At 34.5% G+C, this 18620-nt stretch overlaps 1 protein-coding gene across 1 annotated transcript; it reads right to left on the bottom strand.

Moving 5' to 3' along the window:
• Positions 1 to 16976: 16976 nt before the first annotated feature.
• LOC107930080 (uncharacterized) lies at positions 16977 to 18240 on the bottom strand. Its single transcript, XM_016861643.2, has one exon. It carries the CDS (start codon positions 17985 to 17987, stop codon positions 17157 to 17159), a length of 831 nt encoding a protein of 276 aa, XP_016717132.2. The 5' UTR covers positions 17988 to 18240; the 3' UTR covers positions 16977 to 17156.
• Positions 18241 to 18620: the final 380 nt, after the last annotated feature.

The raw sequence follows: 18620 nt of genomic DNA, 5'->3' as shown, positions 1-18620 counted from the left end.
TAATTTGGAGAAAGACTTATGCTAAGTTATATCCTCTTTTTATAATATGTAAATAAAGTAAATACAATATACCATTTATAATATTTAACCTTTATAAAAGAAAGATTTATAAATTTGTCCCAAACTTTCGTAACACTTCAAATAAATAATATGGTTTTTTGCATAAATTTTAAAAGTTATTTTTATAAATAAATTATGATAAAAAATTATAATATTTTTATGAATAAGTATATTATTTTTATAATATATAGCATGGACACTTAAATATGTTCATACTTGACCATAAATTTTTATAAATAAATATATTATAAAAAATTTATAACATATAAATTAGTTTTTATAATAAATTTTTTGGCCAGAAATTTAGAATTTTTAGGATTTAAATAATATAATTATTTGTTATAACTTTAAAAAATAAGCAAATTATTTTTATAATATAATTTTTTAGAATTTATAATATAAGAATTTTTTTGTCATAACCATCCTAAGCACTCATACATCATTCTTATAATATAAATTTATAAATTGTATAAAAATATTTTTTAAAAAATTGGATTTAGGTGTAATTATACTCTAATTGTCACCCTCTGCTAAGAATTAAAAAGACTAATTGAAGTGCTCCAATTATTCCTAATTCATTGAGATCTATAAATTATAATGGTTACCCCAACATACCACTTTATATAATTACAAATAATTACATCCAAATTAAATTATTAAATAACTTTCTAAACATAACCTAAATTTATGAATTTGTTTGATGGTTAATGGATTGATGCTTTTTATGTTTGTCAACTTATATGATTGATTATGTTGCATCATCTTCAAACGATATGTTTCTAAATCTCTAATTTAACTTCTTAAATTGTGTTGAACTCATGATTAATATATATACTTGGAATATGCTCCTGCGCTGTGGGGCTGACATTTTAACATTTTAAAATTATATTATTTTATTAATTTTTATATATTCACAAATTATATATGAAACATTTTTAAATGCAATAAAATGGTTATAAAATTTTTCATTACTAAAAGTATATATTTAAGTGAAACATAAAAGACATTTTAATGATTTAATATAGATGTACTTTCCTTTTTTTATTGAAGGTATATATTAGATTAGGAAATATAATTATATAGTAAATTTCTTGAATCTAATCATGTTGGAAATTGGAATCTCTATCTATCATTTTGCTATCAAAATTAAAATTAAGAATATACCATTTTATTAAATCACTATTACCCGCCTTTTCTCTTCTCATATTTTTATATGAAAAACTAAAATTAACATGTTTAAAAATTAACCTGTGTTTAATCGATTTATAAACAAATTTTTTATCATTATATTAATAATAATTCTTGAATTGTTATAAAATAAAGAGAGATGGAGAGAACAAAGAATAAAGAAAATATGGAAGCAATAGAGAATGTACTTTATTGATCAATTGGGATGATTATAATGCTTCATCAGAGTCTCTATTTATAGTTACAAGAAATATAAAAAAAGTAAAGATTTAATTCTAATAACTATTAGAATTTAAACTACACCAAAACTTTATCTTGATCATTATGGACATCCACTTAATAAGATATTCATAACACTCCCCCTTGGATGTCCATTGGTAGATAATGTGCCTCGTTAAAACCTTATTAGGAAAAACCCTGTGGGATAAAAGCCTAATGAAGGAAAAAGAGTACACGATCTATAATACGCATCATATGCTGCTTCATTAAAAACCTTACCAAGAAAACCCAATTGGACAAAACCTTGGGTAAGAGAAAAAGAGTACAACGCATTTACTCCCACTCATGAAAACATCATATACTTTCTCAAATCCTACATATTCAACCTTGGATACTAGTTTTTCAAATGACTATTTGAATGTATTGCTAACCATTTATATCACCGTTCTTTTCAAAGTCTTGAGTGAAGGAAATTTGGGAAAATGTATTTTGATCTCTTCAGAAGATTCAATAATAATCATAACAAACTTTAATAATGATTCTTTTATAAAAACACAAATAGGTATTTTGGATCATTTTATAATTCTCCTTCAACTATTATTCATTCAGTCAAATTTACCACATATGTTCAATTATTTCAATTCATATAAATGAATAATTTCCCGAGAATTTTAATATCCTTCTAGCATCCTAAATCCTTCAAGGGTTTTAATATAAACTTTACTATATAGTGATTCATAAAAGGTTGTAACAATAACCATTAGACGCAAGTTAAATCTTTTATGAATTGTCAATTTAATAATATATCTAAAGGTTTATTGCTTCCACCATAAAAGAATATTATATCTTTTCATAATCAATACCAGTACTTAGTGAAAAACTTTATATTTTTATTCCTCTTTTGCAAAACTACCTCATTTGCACCCTTATTAGCTTTATACCTTTAGATATTTGGACCACTAGTGTAAAAAATCTACGAATTTAATTGTACTTGAGTTGTGTCTTTCTATTTTGATCAATTTATTCCATATTTATATTTCTCAATAGATTTATTCAAGATCCTCATTTTATTTCATTATTTCCATAATAATATTGCATGCAAAATCATTGTCGATCACTTTTATTATTCGATTCCACATTTTCTCGAATTGACATAACTTATCGAGATTTCTTATTTTTATTATTTTAAAATTCAATTTTAGGTACTTGAATCTCTTCTGGAGTTTTACTTATTAGTTATGTCTTGGGTCTCTTCTGGAGCACCCGCCTCTACTATATGACCATCCAGAAGAATTTTTCATCTTTGGAACCGATCAATCTATATAAATGCTTATCAAATGCATCTAATAGTTAACTTGTAATGAGTTGTCCTTATTGAACTTCTGGTTTAAATTACTCTCTCCCTAACTCATTATAAGTTATTATTTCTCTTCCCCTAATGTCGGGAAAACTATTGAATCAAAATTGTAAACACAAATAATGTCATAATTGAATCTCCAATGCATTCAAAATATCTAATAATACAAAGAAACTTGTCATTAATATATATTTCCCACTTTCTTTGAGGATTCACTCATCTTTGTGAGCTATGGTGGAGCAATTGGAACATATATGCATATACAAAAATTCAAAGATAAGAAATATTTGGCTCTTGACCAAAAATCAATTGTAATGGGAGTATTTATAACTTATTGGCTTGATGCGTACAACATATAAATCAACATAATCTCATACTGAAATAGAAAGTTTAGTTCTCATAAGTAATGATTCAACATATAAATCAACATAATCTCATACTGAAATAGAAAGTTTAGTTCTCATAAGTAATGATTTAACTATTAGTTGGAGGCATTTGATAAACAATTTAGCTAAATCATTTTGTGTGTGAACATGAGCTGTAGGATGTTCAACTTTTATCCCAATTCACATGCAATAATCATTGAAAACTTGGGATGTAAACTCACTAACATTAGCAAGATGAATTTTGTTAATTGCATGATCTGAAATTAATTATTTAAACAAGAAATCTTGCAAACAACAGGTTGCAAATTAATAACACATATGTGATTATTTTGTAGATGCATCTACCAAAATCATATAATATCAAAATCATCCACATGATGAATGAATGAACCCATATTCATTTCAGAAATGCAAGACATTAAATTTCAACTTTAGCTAGTGAGTTTCTAATAATCAATTTTCATTGTGAACAAACAACAAATGAGAATTCTTTAAATTAAAGAATCTTCCGGTTCTTTAATTGAATGTCCATATAAATTCTCAATAAATTTTCGCATCATATATGATCTAGGATGGTTTAATTGGTCACGACAAGTAGTAAACGCATTTATATTAGTAAACTTTTGGTCTACTTTAACATGTGTTTTAATTGTACTAAATTGTAACAAATTGATAATTTTATTATCATTCATACATATAAGTACTATTGTGGCATTTACTACTGGAAATGTTTAAATCAATGTGAAGTCTATAATTACACCAAGTCAATAAATATAATTTCTAAATAATTGTATGCAATATTCGCTTCAGGAAATATGCCAAAATCTTCAAATGCCCAAAAATCTATTAATAACAAACTTTGAGAGTGGATCTTATTTTCCAGGTGTACAATAGGTACATAACCAATGACTTTTCATACATAAGTTTTCTCTCTTACAAGTTCTCATCAATAATATTTTACCACGCAATTTTAATTGAGAACTTATTCTAAATACTGTAGAGTTATACTTACAGTTTTTCAAAAAAACTTGCAACTCTAGGTGCATCCAACCATAATAAGCTTTAGATAGAATTATCATGATATGAGATCCATTACAAATAACTTTTAAAAGTAATGCTTTAACCATCATAAATTTTGTGCTTTTTAGATATTGATATATTAGCTCTTTTGGAGCTTTCAACTAATTTTGTACTATCAAATATTGGAATAATATTTGTTTGTTTCAGTACCAAATAAGATAAATATTTTCTATCTTATATGATAGAATTCATTACTACATTTTCATATCCTTCCTCAAAGAATATTAACAGAAACAAAATATTTGGGCATATGCCACATATATGGCCAATAATATTTTCATATCACATTAATAGCAAAAGTTATCTTTATCCTTTGAAAAGTTATCTTAAGAATTCTCATTGTTCTCTTATTTATTACTATGTTCCCACTTTTAGTGGTCAATGAGTATATCTTTTATTTTTTTTATGTTTACATTCACTTCAGGGAATGTAACAAATAAACATCTCAATAGATTCTTTATTTCATAATCACCATCACAAACATGCGTGAAATTTCAAATCAAAATCGATCTATTCATGATTATTTTCTAACTATAATAAACATAATATAATAAATAAAACACAGTAAAATATACCTGAAGATATTTAACATTATTGTTATCACCTTGACTATTATCACTAGCACAAATCTATATTTTACCCATGCTTGTACAATAAATCAAAGATTGGGAATAAAAACCATAATCCATTCTAAGATTGAATCTTTCAACATTCCGAAGATGAAGTTTTAAGGGTAAAAGTTTAAGATGAAAAAGAATCTGATCTGTGGTACGACTTTGAAAATTTTTGAAAAATATAGAGAATCATCGTGCTGATAACGTGTTATAAAATAAAAAGAGATGGAGAGAATAAAGAACAAAGAAAATATGGAAGCGATAGAGAATGTACTTTATTGATCAATTGGGATGATTACAATGCTTCTTCAGAGTCTCTATTTATAGGCATAAGAAGTATAAAAAAAGTTAGAGATCTAATTCTACAATTTAAAGAAGTATAAAAAAAGTAGAGATCTAATTCTACAATTTAAAGTACTCCAAAACTTTATTTTGATTATGATGAATATCCACTTAATAAGATATTCATAACATGAATAAATTTTTTGAAGAAAAATTTTAACATAAAATATCACTAATTGTGTTGGTGTCACAAGTCAACTTGATATTTAATGTAATGCCCCAATAATTCTATTTTTATTTCTATGTGATTTTGAGATAAATGTGTATCTGCTTCAGTGGTTAAGTGTTCTGCGTGTGTGTGGGAGGTCCCAAGTTCAAGCCTTAGTTGTGGTAATTTTTATTATTTTTGGATTTAAGCCCTATCTCTATTCAATGGACTTATATTAAATTGTCTGTAGTAGCATGTCAAAATGAGCCTATTGGTTCGAGTGGTAAGGGAGTTTGTGTATTGTGTAAAGGTTTTGTGTTCGAATCCCTGTGCGAGCATGGGAATTTATTTTTGCTCGTTTAATCGAGAGAGTCCTATTAAACAGAAATTTTGAGGAGGTCAAGCAGTGTGTTAGTCGGAGTAAAATTACGGGATTTAGGGATAATTGGATTTTATTCTTTTTTTTCAAAATCTTCTTTTTTCCAAAAAAAAAACTAATGTTCTTTCTCTTATCGCCCTTTGCCAAAATTCTGTCACTTTCTCTCCTAACTCTTTTGATTTTTTTCTGAATCTATCTTCTCTTTTGTGCTACAGTTCATTGTGTTCGTTCGGTAAGTACTGTTTTGCCATTATCTTGTTGTTTCATAGTTTGGTTTTTATGAGGGTTGATGTTCGATTTTTGATTAGGGGAAGGTCAAGTTTCTGCTAGTGCTACTACGGCGAATTGAGACTTAGGAGGACCCTTTCGTTACTGGTAAGTATTCGTGTGCATATTTGGATTTTGTGAGTTTCGTTTATGGAATTTTTGTTAGTGTTCGAAGGTGTAACTGAAAATTGGGCATTTGGATATGCTGATTTTAAGTTTCGGGAGGCTTAGGAATGGTTTTGCATCAAATCGATACTAAGTGTGTACCTGAAACGTAGAAAAACGAGATTCAACGAAAGCAAAAAAACCCTACAGTCGATGCCACACGGCCATGTGATCGATAAAGGCCAAGTCGTGTGCAAGACACGACCGTGTAAATGCTAGAGTGTGGCCGTGAGAGCCACATGAGCTACGCAAAATTGGGCGTGTGGGCTACACGGGTGTGTGGTAACTGGGCTAGGTCGTGTGATTCACACCAGCAAGGCTATTATGGGCGTGTGGGCCCACACGAGCATGTGGGCCCATTATACTAAAATTTTTTGTAGGGTTGCACGGGTCGTCCTGATCCACTGTGGACCTACCGTAAGGTAGGTAAAGGCTTACTAAACCCTAAAGCCATGTGCTATATTTGACTAATGTACTATTCTGAGCATGTTTATGCCATGTATATTTGCTATCTGTTTATATAAGCATGTTAAGCATGTTCTGTCTGTAATTCTGTATGTATGATCTGTTTCTGTTACTATTATTGGGGTGGGATGATTTGTACTGGAGGAAGTGTTCTGAAAGGTAGTTTTTGCCTATTATTTGGCAGCATGGTTGCATTATATCTGTTATGTACCACATCGGTACACATGGTGTGCGGGGCGGGGTGGGTGTTTTAAACTCCACATGGCGTGTAGGGATGGTCGGAAATGGTGTGTAGAGGATGGGGGTAAGATTATAATTTCTGATTTTGATTTGAGTATTTGTATCTATATCTGTGTCTGTAATAGGCTCAAGCCCAAATCTGTATCTGACCGGTTCTATTTTCCTATATATGTGTACATGCTTAATTTTGTGGGGTTACACACTGATTTTACGTAAACTCACTCTTTTCTATTTAATCTGTCCAGGTAATCCACAGAGTTAGGTAGATCGGTGCAGCAGAGAGTCAGTGGTGACCACTTTATCGTAAAATGCTAGAACTTGGTATTTTGGTTAGTTAAAATTTAGACTTTTTGAGAGTTGTAAATTTTAGGAACTCTTTGGACTATTGATTTTAACTTAATTTTGGATTTGAACGCTCTTTATTTTGCATGCTTGATAAATTGCTTACGAAAAAGAATTTTACACACAAACAGAATTTTTATAAAATTACAAACCAGGTTTCAAATTATTGGTTTGATAAGCTTCCGCTATATTATGTTTTGATAAAAGAATTAACTAAACATCGTTTTCGATTAAACTTGGAAATTCTCTAACATGACAACTTCGTTTTCAAAATCCATTCTATGTGACATCTCCAGATTCAGTCATAATGTCTAGGCCGGGTTTGGGGTGTTACTTTTAGTGGTATCAGAGCCAGGTTATAAAACTCAGCTGTGAATTTTGGGTTCCATAATATGTTTAAAGAAGTGGTTTTTTTAAATGGTTTAAAAATAATTTGATTAAGTATGTGGCACACCGAGTCTCCGGTGCCGATCCATAAGTATTTATGTACTTAGTTAAAATTATTCTGAAACATTGTAGATAGTACTTATTGAGACTATACTGAGATAATTATAAAATTGAAACTTCTGAAAACGGCTCTTAAACTTCTGATAAATTTACATAAAATATCTGTTAATAAATACTGAAATTGATGAATAAAACTCTTAATATAGATAAAACTTCAAATTTACAATGAGAGCACGAGGTATCCGTGGACGTTGTACTCGAGGCTGAGGTAGAGGCCGTAGGGGGGCTCAAGTTGAGTCCTGTGTCACCTGTTACTGAGACTAGGTCTCAAAGTCGTTCGGCTGGGGACGACGCACTGTCTTAAGCCATGCTGAGGATATTGGAGAGGGTCGCTGGGCTTAATTCTGGATCTGGGGGCTGAGGGTCGATAACTGAGTGACTCCGGTTTAATGGAGCTGAGTTGTTTAGGGGTGTCACAAGAGTCGCCCCTACTGTGACTGAGTATTAGTTGGAGGCCACTGAGAGGATTATGGGTGATTTGGATGTACCCCCGAGCAGAAATTGAAGGGTGCAGTATCCCTGCTTCGTGATGAGGCTTACTAGTGGTGGTTGACGGTTAAGAAAGACACTCAGCCTGAGCACTTGACTTAGGTGTTCTTGAAGACTACGTTTCAGAGTAAATATATGGGGGCCAGTTACGTTGATGCTCGTAGGCATTAGTTTTTGAACCTCATGCAAGGTGACTGATCTATGGCCGAGTATGAGGCTGAATTTCTGAGGTTGAGTCGCTACACTCGAGGCATGGTGGCGTCCGAGTATGAGAGGTGTGTTAGGTTTGAAGACAGCTTAAGGGATAATCTGAGGGTTCTGATTGCTCCGCAGAGGAAGCGTGAGTTTTCTATTCTGGTAGAGAAGACGAATATCACCGAAGATATTAAGCGCGCGGAGCACCAGAATAGAGAGAGGGAGAAATGTAAGAACAAGAGGGATTCGAAGCCCTTGAGTTCTTTGTAGTGGCCTAAGAAAATGACCAGATTTGATGGGCTAGTTAGAGTGGGGGCTCTTGCTGCTTCAGTTGGGTTAGAGCCTTATGGTGATTGTGGTAGACACCATCTGAGTGAGTGTTGGAGGAGGATTGGAGCCTGTCTGAGATATGGGTCTTTAGAGCATCGTATCAGAGACTATCCACAATGGGCAGATCAGACGCAAGCTTCGGTTTTTGTGCAACCTTAGAGGGCAGTTCAACAACCACTTAGGGGTCATGGTCAGGCTAGGGGTGGTAATGGTATTGGCCTTGGGCAAAGTGTACTGGGCAGAGTTGCTGGTCAGACTAAGGCGAGGTAGCTTGCTTTAGCTTATGCTGCACGACGTCGAGAGGATAGAAATTCTCCTCACATCATCACTGGTACGTTCTTTTTATTTGATTTACCTTACATTGCTCTAATAGACATAGGATCTACTCATTCCTATATAGCCAGTTTAGTTTCTAAACACCTAGGGATTTCTGTTGAGAGTACTTCTAGTGAGGTTACTGTGATAAGTCAGTTGGGGCAGTCTGTTCGGGTTAGTAAACTGTATAAGGATGTTTCGTTAGAGATGTAAGGGGAGATATTTTTTCCTAATTTAATGGAGCGTCTGTTTGGGAGTTTGACCTGATTCTAGGAATGAACTGGTTGGTTAAGCGCCGAGTTAGTTTAGACTACGCGACTAAGATGGTCGTTCTGAGAACTGAGGATGATAGAGAAGTGGTCATAATTGGTGAGCGTCAGAATTATTTGTCTAACGTGATCTTCGTGCTTGTGGCTGAGAAACTGGTTCGGAAAGGGTGTAAGGTGTACTTGACCTATATAAGTGTTTCTGATTTTGGAGACTCTTCTGTTGGGAACATTAGAACAGTAAATGATTTTTCAGACATCTTTCCTGAGGAGTTATCGGGATTACCTCTTAATCGAGAGGTTAAGTCTGGGATCGAGCTTCTTTCGGGTACAGCTCCGATGTCTATCGCTTCCTATTGTATGGCATCGAAGGAGCTTACAGAGCTTAAAACTTAACTACAAGAGTTTTTAGACCATCGTTTCATTTGTCCTAGTGTGTTTCCGTGGGGAGCACCAGTCCTGTTTGTTAAGGAAAAGTATGGGACCATGAGGATGTGCATCGACTATTAGCAATTAAACAAGCTAACTGTAAAGAATAAGTATCTACTTCTGAGGATCGATGACTTATTTGATCAGTTCTGAGGGGCTTCAGTGTTCTCCAAAATTAATCTTCAATCTGGGTATCATTAGTTAAGGTTTAAGGATGCTGATATTCATAAGACTGCATTTAGGACTCGTTATGGACATTACGAGTTCCTAGTTATGCCCTTCGGTTTGACGAATGCACCGACTGCATTTATGGATTTGATGAACCGAATGTTTTAGCCCTATCTAAATCAGTTCATCGTGGTCTTCATAACCAATATTCTGTTATACTCTAAGATTGAGGATGAGCATGATGAGTATCTTAGAGTAGTACTTCAAATTCTTCATGAGAAATAGCTCTATGCTAAATTTAACAAGTGTGAGTTCTGGTTACGTGAAGTGACTTTTTTGGGGTATGTAATTTCTGCTGAAGGGATTCGAGTTGATCCTAGGAAGATTGAGGCTGTGTTGGATTGGAAACAGCCCAAGAATGTGTCTGAAATTTACAGTTTTTTGGGTCTGGTAAGATATTATCGGCGTTTCATTGAGAGGTTCTCCTTGATTACTATGCTACTGACTAAGCTTCTGTGTAAAGTGTTTCATTTGTTTAGACTGATGCGCAACAATCGAGCTTCGAGAAGCTCAAACCTATTCTGACTCAGCCTCCTGTTCTGAAACAGCCTAAATTCGACAAGGAGTTTGTGGTATACAGTGATGCATCACATGTTGGTTTTGGATATGTGTTTATGCAAGAGGGGAAAGTTGTGCCCTATGCATCCCGTCAACTTAAGACGCATGAGGTAAATTATCCAACGCATGATCCCGAGTTAACTGCAGTAGTCTTTGTGTTGAAAATCTAGAGACACTATTTGTATGGTGAAATGTGTATCATCTATACCATCACAAGAGTCTCAAGTATCTCCTTACCCAGAAGGAGTTAAGTCTTAGGCAGCGTTATTGGATTGAGCTGCTTAAGGACTATGACTGCTCGATAGAGTATCATCTGAATGAATCTAATATGGTAGCCGATACTCTAAGCCGAAGAGCAATGACTGATCTGAGGGCAATGTTTGCTCATCTTAGCTTGTTCAACGATGAGAGTCTGTTAGCCGAGTTACAGGTTAAGCCGACTTGGATTGATTAGATTCGGGATAAACAGTTAGGGGATAAGTTTTTGAGCTTGTAGTTCTGACAGATTGAGAGTGGTACCTTCTAATTTTGGGATAAGTAGTGATAGTGTGTTATGCTTTTGAGGGCGGATTTGTGTGCCGAGCGATTCTGATCTAAGGCAGTTTATTCTGAGGGAGGCGCATAGTAACCCTTATGCTATATATTCCTGCTGTAATAAAATGTATCGTGACCTCTGCGAGTTGTATCGGTGACCGGGTTTGAAGCGTGAGGTTACTGACTTTGTGGCTCGATGTATGATGTGCCAGCAGGTTAAGACTGAACACCAATTGCCTTCGGTTTTATTGCAGCCAGTCAAGATTGCCTTATGGAAATGAGAATGTGTGATGATGGACTTCGTTAATGGGTTGCCCTTAACACCTACTAAGAAGGATTCTGTTTGGGTTATCGTGGATCGATTGACCAAGTTTGCTCACTTCATTCCTGTTCGGACAGACTTTTCTCTTCAGAAGTTGGCGAAACTGTACATCTCTGATATAGTTAGACTGCATGGGGTTCCAGTGTCGATTATTACAGAAAGAGATCATCATTTTACATATCAGTTTTAGAAGAAGTTACATGAAGTTTTGAGGTTGAGATTGGACTTCAGTACTGCGTTCCATCCTCAGACCGATGGTTAATCTAAGAGGGTGATTCAGATTCTAGAGGATATGCTTCAGAGTTGTGTGATAGATTTTCGAGGTAGTTGAGAGGATTATCTGCCGTTAGCCGAGTTCGCCTACAACAATAGTTTCCAGGCTAGTATTCAGATGGCACCTTACGAGGCTCTATATGGTCGTAAGTGTCGTACTCTACTGTATTAGACTGAGTTAGGTGAACGTCGAGTTTTGGGTCCTGAATTGGTTTTCGAGACTGAGGATAAGGTTTGACTAATTTGGGATCATCTGAAAGCGGCTTCTGATAGACAGAAATCGTATACAGGTTTAAAGAGGCATGAGATTGAGTATTCTGTGGGGGACTTCTTCTTTCTTAAGGTTTCTTCGTGAAAGAAGGTTTTGAGATTCGGTCGCAAGGGCAAGCTGAGCCCTAGCTTTATTGGGCCGTATTGGATTCTGAAGCATGTAGGGCATGTTGCTTATTAGTTGGAGCTATCTCCAGAGTTAGACCGTAATCATGATGTGTTTTACGTATCAATGTTGAGGAGGTACCAATCTGATCTATCTCATATAATCTCTATTGAAGATGTCGAGGTTAGGCCGGATTTGACCTTTGAGGAGGAGCCGGTTCAAATTCTGGAGTAAGACGTTAAGGCTATGAGGAGGAAGTCCATTCCATAGTAAAGGTTCTGTGCCAGAATCATAGCACTGAGGAGGCTACGTGGGAACCTAAGGACTCGATGCGTCAGCAGTATCCTCATCTGTTCTGATCAGGAAAATTTTGAGGTTGAAATTTCTTTTAGGAGGTAGAGTTGTAACGCCCCAATAATTTTATTTTTATTTTTGTGTGATCTTGACATAAATGTGTATCTGCTTCATTGATTAAGTGTTTTGGGTATGTGTGGGAAGTCCTAATTTTAAGCCTTAACTGTAGCAATTTCTGTTATTTTTGGATTTAAGCCCTATCTCTGTTTAATGGGCTTATATGAAATTGATTATAGTATCATGTCAGAATGAGCCTGCTGGTTCGAGTGGTAAGGGAGTTTGTGTGTTGTATGAAGGCTTTGTGTTTGAATCCCTACGCGAGCGTGGGAGTTTATTTTTACTTGTTTAACCGAGAAAGTTCCGGTCAAACAGGAATTCTGAGGAGGTTGAGTAGTGTGTTAGTAGGAGTAAAATTAGGGGATTTAGGGATAATTGGAATTTATTTTTTTTTAAATTTTCTTTGTAAAAAAAAACTGATGTTCCTTCTCTTCTCTCCCTTTGCCGAAATTCTGTCACTTTTTCTCCCACCTCTTTTAATTTCTTTTCTGAATTCGTCTTCTCTTTTGTGCTACGGTTCATTGCGTTCGTTCAGTAAGTACTAATCTGCCACTATCTTGCTGTTTCACGATTTGGTTTGGATGAGGGTTGGTGTTTGATTTTCGATTAGAGAAAGGTCAATTTTCTACTAGTGCTACTGTACTGATTTGAGCTTTAGGAGGACCTTTTTCGTTACCGGTAAGTATTCGTGTGTATGGTTAGATTTTGTGAGTTCCTTTTGTGGAATTTTTGTTAGTGTTCGAAGGTGTAACTGAAAATTGGGCATTTGGATATGCTGATTTTAGGTTCCGGGAGGCTTAGGAGTGGTTTCGCATCAAATCGATACCAAGTGTGTACCCAAAACGCTGAAAAATGAGATTCAACGAAAGTTGAAAAGCGCTACTGTTGACGCCACACAGCCGTGTGGTAGGCTGTGTGCGACAACACGGCCGTGTGATTGATGAAAGCCAAGCTGTGCGCAAGACAAGACCGTGTGATGGCTAGAGTGTGGTCGTGTGAGCCACACAGGTTAGGCCAAATTGGACATGTGGGCCACACGGGCTTCTGGGCCCACACGGGCGTGTGGTAACTGGGCTAAGCCGTTTAATCCATACGAGCAAGGCCAATCTGGGCGTGTGGGCCCATATGGGCATGTGGGTCCGTTACACTAAAATTTTTTGTAGGGTCGCAGGGGTAGTTTTAATGGACTGTGGACCTACTGTAGGGTCAGTAAAAGCTTAGTAAACCTTAAAACTATATGCTCTGTTAGACTGATGTTCTGTTCTGAGCATGTTTATGCCATGTATATCTGCTATCTGTTTACATAAGCTTGTTAAGCATGTTCCGTCTGTAATTCTGTATGTATGGTCTGTTTCTATTACTGTTATTGGGGTGAGATGATTTGTACTGGAGGAAGTATTCTGAAAAGCAGTTTTTGCCTATTATCTGGCAGCATGGCTGCATTATATCTGTTGTGTACTGCATCGATACACATGGTGTACAGGGTTGGGTGGGTGTTTACCCCACATGGTGTGTAGGGATGGTGGAGATGGTGTGTAGAGGATGGGGGTAGGATTCTGGTATGCATATTTGTATCTATATCTGTGTCTGTAATGGGCTCAAGCCCAAATCTGTGTCTGTAATAGGCTTAAGCCCAAATCTGTGTCTGACCAATTCTGTTTTACTATATGTGTGTGCATGTTTAATTCTGTGGGGTTACACACTGAGTTTACGTAAACTCACTCTTTTTTATTTAATCTGTCAAGGTAATCCATAGAGTTAGGTAGATTGGTGCAGTAGAGACTTAGGGATGACCACTTTATCGTAAAATGCTAGAACTTGGTATTTTGGTTAGTTAAAATTTGGACTTTTTGAGAGTTGTAAATTTTAGGGACTCTCTGGACTATTGGTTTTAACTTAATTTTGGATTTGAACGCTCGTTATTTTGCATACTTGATAAATTGCTTACGAAAAAAGATTTTACACATAAACATGATTTTCATAAAATTACAAACCGGGTTTCAAACTATTGGTTTGATAAGCTTCCGCTGTATTAAGTTTTGATAAAAGAACTATCTAAATGGCGTTTTCGATTAAACTTGGAAATGCTCTGACGTGACAACTTCGTTTTCAAAACCCATTCTAAGTGACATCTCCAGATTCGGGTATAACGTCTAGGCCGGGTTTGGGGTGTTATATTTAATTTTTTTTTTAAAAAATAGAATTTTAATATTGATTATTTTTCACTAACTTGATAGCTTTTTGACATGATATTAGAAAAATGAAAATATCACAAGCAATTGGATTGCATTTAAAAATATGATGTATTTACTTATTTCAATTTTCTTTTACTTACAAGTTATACTATTTTTATATTTTAGTTTCATACATATTGCATATGTGTTATAATTGTCAGTTTCAAACATTACATTTCGTTATTTATTGTATGTTATGTTTAAACACACACACGTGTTCTAAATATGTGGTTTTCACATGTATATACGTGTGATAAGATTTTTAATGTAAATAATATCACCGGTTGAGTTGATGTCACATAACAACATGGCACGAACTCAAAATTGACGACAACACTTATGATAAACAATTGTAATGTATTTTAATATTGTTAATCTAATATATTTATGTGTCTAAAATTTGTTTTACTCACAATTTAATTTATTTTTTAATTTTAATATCGTACATATTTCATGTATTATTATAATTAGTTAGTTTCAAACCTTACATTTCATTATTTATTATATGTTATTCTTAAACATACATCTGTGTTCTAAATTCGTATTTCCACAAACATACGCATGTGATTAGATTTCTAATAATATTTGAAAATTTCAAAATGCTTAAAACTCAAAAGATTCAAAAGGAAGTTGGAAATGTAATGTATATCATACTAAATGTAACTATAGAAAAATAAAATACAAAGAAAAATATATAAGAGACATAAAATAATTTTAAAACACAATTAATTTAAAATATTAATACAAAATTTAAAAGAACAATAAATCATATAATAAATTTAACTGTTAAAAAATAATTTAATAATAAATATGATATTTAAAATATAATTAATCCAAAGAAATACTACAAAGACAACTTCCAACAAATTAAAAATAAAAAATAGAAAAACACACAGATAATTAAAATAATTAATTAGCTTACCCTTAGCTTCCTATACTTAAATTACTCCTTTTTACTCGAGTTGGTTTTATATTATATGTAGATATATAAAAGAGAGGAGCTAAACAACTTTACTTCTTCCGTGAGGAAAATCTCTTACCAGTGAACAATCAACATCATTCATCTCTGGTACCTCTACCGCAGATGATGATATGAAATACTAGAAATTGAACATCCACTCCATAATGAAAAACATTAAGAAAATTAATAATTGATTTTGGCCAACTGTTGCATTGATAGTGAAGTTTGTTCTGCATTTTTGCTAGTTGTGAGAATTCGCTTGGGTTTCAGCCCTTCCCAGTTTAGTCTTTTAGAAATGGTATTTGATTCACTTGAGTAGTGATTCCAACTAATGCATTGAAATCTAATTGGTAATTGCATTTGATGCTTTGTTGGTAATTTCCACACTGACCCAGTAGGAAATTATAAGCCTTCACTTCCATTTTTCTTTTCCTTAATACTGCCATTGTTTCTTGCATTAGCTGCAGTATGCAGAGCATTGGTGAACCTGCAAACGGGCTTGAACTTCTAGGTTCATTATCCTTGATTAGTTGAGTGGGAGACAATTAAAAGTGGACACCTGTGACTGGCATGCTGAATTTGGAGAATCTGTTGCTGACGATTTATATCTTAACCTTCGAAGAAAACCAAATCAGCATATCATCAAAGAGATTATGATGGACAACTTATTTACTAACATAACATCAACAGAAAGTGAGGCTGGATTGTCTCTGTCTTCCTATTGTCTTTCTGGCAATGTCTCTGTCTTCCTATTGTCTTTCTGGCAATAAGGATATGATGGTGTTAATATTGTTGGCCATGGAATTATGGAATGTCTCAGACCGGTATATCAAGTGAAAACAAGGGAGAGAAACCACCTATGGTGCAATACAGTGTAGCTAAGGAAGCGACAGCCAATCCTAAACGGGTTTAGCTTAAGTGAAGTTTATGCCTAAGGAAGCAGCAGACAAAGCTTCATCCCTGGATGGTACCACATTCATGTCACGGATTCTTAAGGTATTTAATCATTGTCATCCATTCTTTAATCACTATTATAATGCAAAAGGGATGATCGATAACCAGAACATATTTAGACCTAGACTAATAAATTTGGACAAGACTTGCGCGCACGATGAGACTTAAACCAAAATAAAATTTAGACCTGAAACTCACACATGATATTTACACATTGTGAGACTCAAACCTAAGCACTTAATATCCCAGAGCTTAACTTTGCTATTTCAGCCAAGGACTCAATTGCCATTCAATGGGCATAACAAAACATCAGCGCAGTTGGTTGGATCTTAGACTAGTAAATGAAATCAACAAGGAATTCACAGCCTTATTATTAGCAAATGTAACATAAGGAGATATTTCGTCCCGTGTATGTTCTATTTTTAACCAACAAAAACAATCATCTTATCGCCAGTTAGGCAACACATAGCACATTCAGTAGAAACAGAAACAGGGAGCTCAAATCTGAAATATTCAAAAGGTTCACTTAGACAACACGTTGAACAACAACCCAATTGACGCCCCTGCAATACACAACACAGAAACCACACGGAACCGAACAAACAAAACATTCAAGCTTTTAGCAACCTGTAGAGTAAGAGTCAGAATCTGTAGCCTACCTCGCTCCTCCATCATCTTGAAGAAGTACATTGGCTTCACTGATTGCCGTAGCATAAACGCCAGCGTAAAAGGGAACCCAAATGCCATGATACTTTGAACGGAAACCTCACCTAATGGGTGTGCTCCAGAACCATAAGCATAGGATATCCAAGCTCCAAGACCAAGGTGGACCAGACCCAGAACAGCCACTGCTTTACTAAGTCCATATATGTTCTTCATCATTGCTTCAAGAGCCTCTCTTGTCTCATTTGCCAATGATGATAAATCACGTTCCACAGTTGGTCCCTCGATTTCTTGGTGCTTGAAATCAGGGTTTTGACTCGGATGGGATTCACTGCTACTGGTGTGTGATTTCTCATCGTCGGATTTTGGGCCAGGGCTAGAAGAAGAAGAAATTGTTGAAAGATATCTGGGACCAAGTAGTACACTTTGGGTTCGTTCAATTGAGGAACAATTGAAGTTAAGCAGCGCTTTGGGTTTGGAACAAGAACACGATGAGAGTGATCTAACAGAGTAGAAGTGAGAAGCGATTTGGTTTAGGGTTGAGAGAGAGGGAGAGGGATGGGATTGGATGGAACCGAAAGTTGTGGAAGTGATGAACTTAGGGTTGAAAGGAGGAGGAGAGATGAAGAAAGAAGATGAATTGCAGCGGAGGGGGAGCTTCGAGATTAAATTACGAGTACGAGAGATCATTGTTGCAATTTCAAAAATTAGGAGGGGATTGGGATTGGGATTGGATTGGAGACTGAGAAAGTTATATAAATTTGAGAATCACAACCGCTGCAATTTGTTTTCCTTTGATTTAGAGTATAGTATTTTGCACGACCAAAACGGAAGGGCGGCTAGCATTTGCAGAGCAGTAGCTGCTCCTACTCAAACGTCAATGGCAGTGTTGTTATTAAGTTAAACTTTATTCAATATTGAATGAAAAGTTTCATTTCATTCCTCAATCATTATTAATTACCTAATTTTTGTTAACCTTCCCTTTTTAAGCACTAAATATTTTGGTCATTTATTCATTATATCAATAATAATGAAATGGCATGAGACATTAACTCATAGGTTTAATACTTAATTTGATTAAATTTATAATTAAAATATCAATTTAATTTTTTAATGATAAATCTAGAAAATCTAAAAATATAAAAAAAACTTAAAAATCCGAAAAATCTTAATATATCTTTTAAATTTATAAAAATCCAGGTGTTGCAAACCTACCAACTCTCATTTTTTGTCTCACTGTTTCAATATCACTCTTGTTGGGTGTACCTAAACCTCCCCTTCTTGTTTTATTGGGATGTTCTCTCTACTTTGTCATTGACATCA

The sequence above is a fragment of the Gossypium hirsutum genome, chromosome A08, assembly GCF_007990345.1.
Source record: "Gossypium hirsutum isolate 1008001.06 chromosome A08, Gossypium_hirsutum_v2.1, whole genome shotgun sequence".
NCBI classification, from domain to species: domain Eukaryota; kingdom Viridiplantae; phylum Streptophyta; class Magnoliopsida; order Malvales; family Malvaceae; genus Gossypium; species Gossypium hirsutum.
This window is presented reverse-complemented; position numbering and strand designations above follow the sequence as displayed.